This window comes from Aythya ferina, assembly GCF_964211825.1.
Source record: "Aythya ferina genome assembly, chromosome: 3".
Taxonomy (NCBI): domain Eukaryota; kingdom Metazoa; phylum Chordata; class Aves; order Anseriformes; family Anatidae; genus Aythya; species Aythya ferina.
In genome coordinates this window covers 38,706,316-38,716,876 of record NC_140298.1, presented here as the reverse complement: position 1 = coordinate 38,716,876, position 10,561 = coordinate 38,706,316, and the positions used below count along the sequence as shown (strand labels likewise).

The 10,561-nt window shown below is 40.8% G+C and overlaps 1 protein-coding gene across 1 annotated transcript in view; it reads left to right on the top strand.

Annotated features, from left to right (window-relative positions):
- Nucleotides 1-44: 44 nt before the first annotated feature.
- Nucleotides 45-10,561, top strand: part of CAMKMT (calmodulin-lysine N-methyltransferase) — a 221,280-nt gene continuing 210,763 nt past the window's right edge. Inside the window, exons 1-2 of the mRNA XM_084514642.1 lie at nt 45-596; nt 7,147-7,313. Of these exons, the coding sequence (XP_084370768.1) occupies nt 498-596; nt 7,147-7,313 (266 nt within the window). The 5' untranslated portion in view covers nt 45-497. The remainder of the gene's footprint in view (nt 597-7,146; nt 7,314-10,561) is intronic.

The following is a 10,561-nucleotide window of genomic DNA, read 5'->3' as shown; positions in this document are numbered from 1 at the left end:
CGGCCGGGCCCCGACCCTTCCAGCCCCTCACGACGGCGGCGACCCCCGCAGCAGCCCCTGTCCCGGCGGGGCCGGGCTGCCCCGGGCTAAGATGGCTCCGGCTCCCTCACAGCGCTGCCCGGAGCCAAGATGGCGGCCGGGCGCGCTTCATCCAGCCGCTGATGGCAGCCTGGGAGCGCTCGCATCGCTCGCGTTTCACTCAGGGTTTTACCCTCAGGGCGCTGAGGCTGCGGGAGAGCCGTGTTGAGGTGTGTTAGGAGCCGCAGCGCTCCCGAGGAGCCGGGCGTAGCGCAGGAGAAGCGCCGCGCCCCTCGCGATCCCGCAGCGCTGCCCTAGGGAGACACAGGCAGCGGGCACACGCTGCTGCCCTCAACAAAGATGGCCCCCCGCGTCTTCTTCCCGGAGCCCGGCCGGTCCTAGCACCCGCTGCGGGCTCGGCGGCAGATCCCCGCCGCCACTCTCTCGCCCTCCCGGCCCCGGGCGCTCCCTGGTGCTGCATGGCCGAGCCCGCCGGCTCCCCGTGCCGCCCCGCCGCGGGCAGGCGACAAGCGACCGGTGCGGGAGCGGCGAGAGCCCGCTGGAGGCTGCTCGGACAGGTAGGGGGAGCCCGCGGGCGGGGGGGAGCCGTGCCTCCGGGATGGCGGCGGGGCTCTGAGGAGGGCGATCCCCGCCCTGCCCGGGGACGGGGGCGGCACGCTGAGGGTACTAGGTGGGGTTTGGGGAGTTTTAGGTCGTGTTTTGACACTTGGCACTGCTGCTGGACTTGGTTGGCACAGTTAGTAGCAAATGCCTGTCTGCTGACTCCCTGCTCCCTGTCAAGCAACAGCACGGGGAAGTGGGGAGCGATCCAGCTGGGTGCGCTGAAAATTGTGTTTTACCTGATGGTGGCCTGCCCAGCAGTGCAGCCCTGCCTGGCAGGGGCGATGGGTGCAAGGTGCTGGGGAGAACGGAGCAGCAAGTGGCCACCTCAGCGCTCCTGGTGAAGAGCAGCCTGTCAGCCACAGCCTTCAGTGCTTTCTTGAAGCCTTTAAGAGAAAGGCGAGGCTGTACGTTGAAAGTGATTCTTCTATAGATAAGCATATGCATGAAAACTTAAAGATCTCAATCTGTTTGTTTGTTGTTACTGGACGTGACGTTTATGTCCCTAACTTGGCCTCATGCAAATGGAACTCATGGCGAGCTCTCCCTGTGGAGGCGCGGTAGCGGCAGGTTCTTGACATGTCCTTTGGGTTTGTAAATTCTTGTTCAGCTGGACAAACTTCTCCTTTGTGATGTGCTAAAGCAATACGCTTTTATTTGTTTTCAGTCTATCACCTTTGGCATATCCCTGTCCCTTAAAATCATAAGGAACTTTTCATAGAAATAGGATGAGTGTGTGGAGGTGTATGTAGCTGTTCGGGGAGAAGGTTTCTGTTTCTCCATCAGCTACGTGCATCTGTGACCTTTTCCTCTGCAGACTTTTTTTTTTTTTTTTTTTTTTTTGATGTTCTTTAGCCTTTCTGTTGATTTTTGTATGGTACAATGAGCAAGGATCAATTTAATCTTACTGGTACATCCAAAGTAAAAATCAGTTCTGTGCTCTTTACCATAGTGGTGGTGTTTAGGTCTATCTGTGGACTGGAAGGAGGTATCAACCTCTCTTTATATCTGTCTTTAAAGGAGCACTGTCCATGTGTTTCGTACAGAGCTTTTAAAAATGCCTTTCATACTGCTTATAATAACACCTTAGTTGAAATAAGTTCAGTGGTGTGTTTATATATTGAATTTGCTTTCATTCAGTGGGTACGCAGAGTGATTTGCTACGGTAAGGATGCTTGAGTGCGTGCTTGCTGATTTAATTAAGAAGAAAGCCCTTTAATCAGGTATCCTATGAAGCTAGTGTAAGGAACCAGGGGTTTGCATAATTACTTTTTTTTTTTTTTAATTAATAAAATGTTTTATATATACTGAGTTTGGCAATATACTTCACTTGTCAGAATCAAGGAAGATATTTTTAGTTAAACAGAACGCTGAGGTAAGGTACACGTGTGGTGTGCATTATAAATGACTGAAATAAAGTCTCTAAGGCTGCATTTGAGCTCTGCCAGTCTATGCAATTGATAACATTAGTCAGTCTGTAGTCTTTAGCAGGGATTTGGAGAAATAGGCATGTGCTAAGTTGCTCCCTACACATACACTTGCTTCCTATAGAAAGTTTAGTGAAAACTTTCCTGAAATCTCCAAGTTCGAAGTATTTACCCTGCCTGTTACTTTCCTCTTGCTCTTCTTCTCACAGCCATCCTTTCTTCGCATAGGAGCCTTGCTCACCTGCTAATGCACTTTAGTTTCCAAAATTGAAAAATATTAGCAGAAGTGAGGATAGTGCCAATTTTGGGGCTGCGTTAAACTTGCAAAATGAATTTTTATTCTATTACACTCGTGTCTCTGTGAATGGTGCCTGCGCTCCTGATCTTGTTTTTGTTGGTCTTGAGTTTGTAAATTGTTTGCAGTTGAATTAAACTGTTTGGTAAACACACTACTTGTAGAACCAAATAGTGCACAATCCTAACAATAATATTTAGAGATAGTATAGTTACAGCTTACACTGTAGCTAATTACATTGAAACTTTATGGCATATAGAAAATACCGTGGCCTGGTCAGTGCTATAGTGCTGAGTGGAGTTTATACCACACCAGCTGTAACTGAATGTGGCTTTTAGTGCTGTTAGGCCGTACGTGAGGAGATACAAGAAATGCAGTGAATTTCAGCTGATTGCCTGTGTTCTTATTTTTGAAAACAGATTAAATATCTTTAGCCTTTGTAAGATGTTCTAAATATGATCTAAATATTGTTATTGAATACCAAGGGCAGTGTAATTGGGATCTGAAGTAGTCTAGCATCTTTCTGAAATGGTACAGTTTGGTAATGCTTTCTGGACTATTTTTTTTTTGTAATGTCTTGTGTTTTAATGAAGAATGAAGGGTGTTTTTTTCATGGCCTATTTATACATGTTGAATATAATGGACACTTTAAATGGAAATGCCTCTTTAGAGGAGCTTTATTTCTGAGAATCAGTGACACATTTGCTAGTTTACCAACATCTATTTGGAAATGTTCTCAATGACCAATACTGGAAAACCTCTAGTATTCTTGGGTGAGGGTGGGAGATCCAGCTGAGCAAATAGTCTTTTTTTAGTCTTTTTTTTTTTTTTTTTAATTCTTTTAGAAGCATTTGAATGGTGATCACTTACAGAAATTCTAGGAGTATCCTACCAAAATAGTTCTTTTCTACTCATATCATTGGCTCATTTATGTACGGAATTTTAAAAACATACTTTCCACATTCCCCGAGATAATGACTAATAACTGCTGCTCAGGACTGAATGAAATAGTGCTGTTCTGCCTTTCTATATAGGGCTGTTTTGTTGTTCTGTTTCATTCCAGTTTTACATCCTGGATTCATGCTGGATTTATTGAGCTCCAGTGTTTGGATTCACCTTTGGTCACAACCCCTGTCTCTGAGTCCAGCCAACTCCTTTGTTTTCTCTGGTATCTCATGAGTTCAGGGAGCCCAAAGGTGTTGGAGGAGCTTGTTACCAGATAGCTGCTGCTTTTTGTTTTCCTTTTGGAAGTACAGCATGCCCATTGAACCACGTAGGAACAAACAAGCAAGTGGGCCATCGGCTCGTACAGCGCAACAGGCAGCGGTGGGCTGCTAGAGCAGTGCTGGAGGGTTATTGGGTTTGATTTCATTTGAGTCTGAAGCTTGCAGTGCCTAAGCGTGAGTCAATCCATGCTTTAGTTTGAAGATTTGCAAGAAAGCTTAGTCTGCAACCTGGAAAAAACACCTGTATTTAACTAAGACTTGACTGTGTTTCTGGCTCCATTCTACTACAGGTAAAAAGTTGGCAGATTGGTGAAATGACTTGGCAGTTACAGTAGCAGAATATGTCAGAGCTTTGGGTCTCAGGCTTGTTTTGGTTAATTACAAGGTGTTAATCTTCTGGATGGCATCCTTTGCATATTTTTGTGCATGTCATTTGTTTCCTAATTAAGTAGGAGGAATGGATGGTCATGTGTTTTTTTTTTTTATTTTATTTTTATTTTTCAAGGTGTGTATATGTGGTCCTCTAATCCTGGTTTACTGCATTTGTTCTGGTAAATGGAGAAAAATCCTTGCTTGCCTTAAAATTCCCTATTGCTAGGTGATGTTAGAGAGGGAAAAATGTGCACATTTGGGAGAGGGAAAAACACAGGGTAGAAGTGAGCTTGCACTGTTTGGTTTGTTGTACTTGTTTTTAGGGAACGTGATTGATGGGAGAGCATCTTTCATTATAGAAAGTAAAATGTTCTTATTTATGTAATTAATTTCTGTATGCATGACCTGTGTACAAGTTCAACACTTGTGTACAGCTGTAAAGATCTTGTGCAGAGGGCAGAGCCTCTGTATAAGAAAAGAAGATAGCAAAGAAAGGGAAACAAGGCTCCTGAAATTTTAGGAAACAAATATGTGGAGAAACTCAGCTCAAAGTTAATGAGGGAGGGGATGAAGGGGCCACAGGTCCCAACCAAAGAACTGTGGTGTCTGGCAATGCCTTCCCTACCATAGCTCTACTTTGCCATCACAAAAACCTGGAGATGTGTCTGTTCTGCTGAGAAGCCTTTACCTTGCTTTGGTATCAGGTACTGCTTGTACAGGTCCCTGGGAGAGACTCATTTAGAATGGCAGCGTGCAGGAAATTGGAGAGATTCCAGTTCACTGGAAGGGCATCATGAAATTAGAGAGGACCCTTTCACCCTTTTCAAAATATTGTTCTAACATTAGCTAGGTTTGCCACCTTTTTTTTCTTGATGCTGTTGTTAGTGGATTATGCTGTAGCAGCACCCTGTCTTTGTAGCTTGTAACAAAATTGTGATGCTTTTAGGAGCTGAGAAAAAATACTTTGATCCTAATGTAAAAATGCAGAGTTACGTATAAATAATGCAACACGTTCTTCCTTTGTGCTCTGTTTTCTCAGTTACATTTAGGTTTTTAAAAGATTTGACCTGCTGTTATAATTTTCAAATCTTGGACCACTTAATTTTAATTTGAGGCTGAGAGAATCATATTCTTCTGAGGACTCAAAAGCTCATGAGATTTTCTCTAATCCCAGAGAATGCATTTTACAGAGTGGTTTGAAGATACCCCTGCAGAACAACAACCAAAAAAAAAAAAAAAAAAAGAAAAGAGGAAAATGTTGTCACTGCCAGATTTTTTTTTTTTTTTTTTTGGCATGTTTGTAATGACTTAATCTCTTCTTTAAGAAAGCCCCAGAACAGCATTCTCTTCTAAAAATCAGGTCTTGGTGGTTTTCTTTAGTTGTCAAGGTGGTCTGTTTTGTTTCTGGACATGCCACTATTACATGAAGGCCTTAATTCTGGTAGCCTTTTAATTTGGTTCTTCTGTTCTGATGTCTTTGTGATTTTCTTCATGTGTGTATTTTTTTTTTTTCATGTGCTATACAAGCAGAAGAAATAGTGTGGACAGCACACAGCCATCTTTAATATTTTGATAAAAATGCCTGTGCCTTTCATATGCTGGGACCTGCCGATGAAAATAGATACAAAAGCAATAAGCTGGGTGCATCAGACCTACCATTAGAAACTAACAGCATGGCAAATACAATTGTTTTGCTCGCATACGTAGTACTTCCAAGTATTCTGCAAAATAATAGGTCATGGCACCAAATTGTAAGGCTGTTGGATATGAGTGCCTTTCCAGTTAAAGCACGGTTGACAAAGGTTGGGCGCAGCAAAAAAAGAAATTCACTGACCCGTTATTTTCTTGCAGGCATTCAGTATGCAAAGCTTCCACTTCAAGATTCATAAATCTGGAGAGCTACTTCTCTGACCTCAGGTTTAGCTCTAGTTGGCTAAAACCTGTAAAGTGTGGCATGTTCCTATTTAATAGAGCTGTCCCATGTAGCCCTCCCCATCTCTAGTGATGATTTTTTTTCCTGCTCCATTCTTCATCATTGTCCACTGCTTCCGCACCTTGATTTTAAAAATGCAGTGGCAATTATTTATGCACTTCGTCCAATGCTAGGAGGAAGAACTTGCACCCAGGACATCTCTCTTCTCCTTCCACATCACTGACTGAAAGAATTAGCCTTTTTCTGTGGCACAAAGAAGTCTAGTTGTCTTTTGTGCAGTGGCACAGCCTGAGCAGGCTGGGTGCAAGGGTTTCCCGTATGGAGGAGCTGATACCTTGCTCCTGGAAGACAAGGGTGAGCGCAGCAGGATGTGTGGGACTCCAACCCACATCGTCACTTTTCTGAGCAAGTGTTTCAGTCATTTAGCTCTTGCAAAAGATGTCAATGGCCACATTCTCTCTTTTTTGCTGCCTTGAGTTCTTTGGTATCTTCATGCTGAACTTGGCGCTGTCAGTGCATGTGTTCACATTGTGCAAAGGTTGGTTAGGGTGTCAGTACCCTTACAGGGCTCCAATAAGGGAACAAACATGCAATTGTGGCATCTGGAAGTCCAAGACCTGTGGCAGGCAGCAAGCTGCTCAACTCTGGCAAGCGTGTCAGCAATTCTGGAGGTGTGCAGCAGCAGGCTTCTAAGCTAGGAAGTAGTTTACCTGGCAAAAACAGCACTAGGGCACCCGAGGATCATGTTTTGTGTTTTGAGGCTGTCATTTAAATTCTGTGGAAGATGTTGTTGCCTTGTTGCCTTTTTTTTTTTTTTTTTTTTTTTTTTTATCTGCAGAGACAGAGGTGAGTGGCACAGAAATTGCCTCAGTGAGAGCACAGCTCCGTCTGTGATAGTTTCATTGTGGTGATGATGTGTGGAGAGGAGAGAGCTCAGTGTGCCTCTCCAATTCTGGCATGGGTTTGCTGGAGTGGGAGTTAAAAAAACAACTTTGTTTATTTGTGAACACAGTACATTTGCTTTACAGTTCTTGAGACATAATACATTCATAGACCATTCTCTTGACCCCTATCATGAATACCACTGTTATTTTTCTCAGGCTTGACATACTTGGACGAGTTACTCATAGCTATTAGCTAACAGTGTGGCTATTATGGTTGATGCCAGACTTGCCTGTTCAGTTAAATAAGCCTGTATTTGTTCTTTACTTGAAAGTTTTGTTCTTAATGTTTAATTTGTTCTTCATTTCAAAGGTTCTGAAGAAAAAGCACTTGAAAGATGTGCATCTCCAACAAGTGTCTGTGAGAAGGTTCGCATCATTCAATCTCTTTTCAGTAGACGACCAGAATACTGAAGAGGAGACTGGGACCTGGGTTCAGTATAAAAGTGTCTTTTATCCTGAGTATAGCGTGTCTTTAAGGTAACCATCATTTCAGTTTTAAGTACCTCTTAAGATCATATACAAGACTTGAATATAAAACTCATTTGTCATTTTACCAGTTTTTTTTTATAACTAGAGCATAGTTTACAAATAAACTGTTAGATGTTATTTTTAGTTGTTTGTTGCAGTAAGCAGGTTGCCTGTTTTTTTGTTGTTGTTTGTTTTCTTTTTTTCCCAGTAAATTTCACTGAACTGCCAGAGCTTGACATAAATTCTGGTGATTATACCTGTAACATAATGCAAATACAGACACATATTTAATATTTTGGTAGCAATCTAGTTTTGGTAAAACTCAGTGATAATTTGGAAGCCAATTGGTAAAACAAAAGAATATAAGAATTCCTCTTTCTACAGAAAGTGTTTATATGTAATGAAAAAATATGTTTTATGTCAGAGCAGAAAATGAAGAGGTTTGTATTAAAAAGTAACACACAGAACACCAACAAAAAGAATCTGAAGGAAGTGTGAGTTCTAGTAGCCTTAGCATTTTATAGCTGTGCATTCATTATTATGTTTTTCTTCTCTTTTGCTTTTGTCTCCTTTTCTGTGTTCAGTCCTGTACATATCTATAACTTGCTTTTGCCTCAACAGTAGCTTAAGCATCCCTGAATCAATACTTCGTTCTGCAGTTTCAGATTAGCCCTGCTGATTATGTAGGGTTTTGCATTCTGTGCACAGTAAAGGATGTTCCGGAGAGCCTGACTCGTGGAAAATTTAATTTAATTGGGACCTTTAAATTAAAATCAGTCATAGAAACTAAGATTTGACACCAACAAGTGACCACCATTAGCTCTAACACTTTTGCAAGTCTATAAACATAAAACAGGCACAGACAAACCAACTCTGCATGCAGGTTGTCTTAAATTTGCAGCTGGGTGTGAAGTCACATCTGAAATTGTTTAAAGTTTTACAAAAATTTAATATTCCATTTTTCCATGCTTACACATGTGGAAAGTCTTCAAAAGAAAACCTTTCAATTTGAAAGTACTGCCTAGTTTTAAGAGAACTAGGTACAGTGTTTTTTCTGCAGATGGACTTTTGCAATGAACTGTCGGGTAATGCTAGGGATTCAGCCAGATGCTCACCGTCTACCTAACCTCTTTGTGCAGTCTCTGTGTTCCCTGGTTTTAGGTCTTTAGAGGCACACTGGTAGTAGGAAAGGTTTGGTAGAATTTAGGCTGAGCAAGTCTGCAGTCCTTTAGGCTGTGGTCTTTAACTTCTTCATTCAGTCTCCGTAGTTCACTGCCATGATGTGCAACACTCAGTGTCATTTCTTGATTTACTGTTTACAGGAATTTTAAGATAGAAGGCAAGCTAAGGTTCTGCTGTGCTGGCACTACAAAAATGGAGAGAATGTCAGGCTGATCTTGCTGTCATATGTGATATCTGCGCAATTCTGTTTCCATCACTTCCCATGTCATCTTTTTTTTTTTTTTTTTTTTTTTTTTTTTGACTAAGAGTACCTTCATTGATGATAGGACACAGCTCAAGTTGTAGATTGCAAACAGCATGTTTGTTTATATATGGCTTTATTGTTGGTGATCAATGTACACTGTATTACTAAGTACAGGGATTTTATTTTTACTTTTTGTATTTGTCTGATCTTTGCCAATAGGAATGCACAGTTTCTGTGCTGGAGCAAGGTCACATTTGGTTTTAAAAAATGTACACTGAGGATAATAGGAAAATTGTTTCCTGCTGGAGATCCATGTTTTTATTTTTTGCTTATATTTTATTCATTTCTCGAGGATGCTGTCTCTAAAAATGGTAATCATAGTGATCGTTTAGGAATGCTGTTCAGAAATTATGTACTCTTACACTTCTGTATTAAAATGTTTTCTCTATATATTGAACCAGTGATAATGGATAGCATATACTTACTATTTCAAAATATTGAAGGGTGGTGAAGAAAGAAAGAAATGCACACTGTGTATTTTGCTAAAGCATAAATAGCTGCAACAAAATCCAGTTTACCGTTAGTCTGTATCAAATAAAGTTTCTTCAATGCTTCTGCAAAAGCATATAATTTAAGAAGGTAAACAAAACAGTTCAACATACATAACAGATTAACAGTTCTCCTTGCTGAAACTGGTGTGTCTAGAAGATAAATGTTGGAGTCAGCATTCTTGGATTTTTGAGAACTAAATGTATCTTGGAAACCTAAGGATCCTCTGCGTGTCTGACAGGTTTTCATTCATTTTTTTCTCCTCCTATTGGCAAAATGTTAATTAAAATTTTCATTAATAGAAACAATTTAAAGAAGATACAAGAATGTTTTATTACCATATAATTAACGATAACAAGAACATCGGTCAGGTAAATCCAGAACAGGGTGCCTGAGTAGGAGAACCTTTTCATACATCTTTTTGTCAGGAAAAAAATGTTGCTATGACCCCTCTAAGATCTTGACAGAAGTGCTTTAGAATTTTCATCTACATATGTTTTCCTCATGCATTAACATCTTCTTGGGAAAGCTTATTTCATATGTTGGATGTTAAAAGGGTTGTCAACTAATATCTTGACAAGACTAAATACTTTAGAAAGTTCATAAGGTTGGTAGTGGCTTTTGGCAAAAAGTCTAAAGGTCAAGCTATATCAGTTCAAGGGCTATCAAAACTGATCAAATTGTGTATTCAGATATGCTATGACCTAGCTGGAATTACTGTTCTAGAGGGACTTTGGGATCAGTTTGTTAGGCAAATAAAAGCTTCAATCGGAGCTACAAGTCATGTGTGTGACTTTCTGAATTTCTCAGAACAGCTTGTTTTAATGAGATGATATTTTTCTATCCAAATTCAGATTGGATTCACCTTTCTCTTATGCCGTGCTTTTCTGTCACTAGTTCATTTTAGAATCATTTTTGTAAGAAGTCTTCTAAAGCAGGAAGCCAGAAGCACCCAATATAAGGCAAATTTTGCTTAAAAAAATTAAGCTGGATTTATGTGATTGACTAGATTTTGTTGTTGACTAAGTATGTTGTAATGATACACTTACATGTTACATCCATGCCTTGATGATACGAGTTGGGTGGCTACATACATGTATATGGCATTGCTTGGTGTTGTTTGCAATTAATGTTAGTTAAGAAATAAGTCCCTTAGCTGATAGGAAGTCAGACTGGGCATCAGGCTGAATGTTTATGGCAGTCTAGCATGGAGAATTTACTCATCTTCAGTCCAAGCTGGAATCTTGCTGCATTTTTCACATTCAGATTTGGATAGAATAAA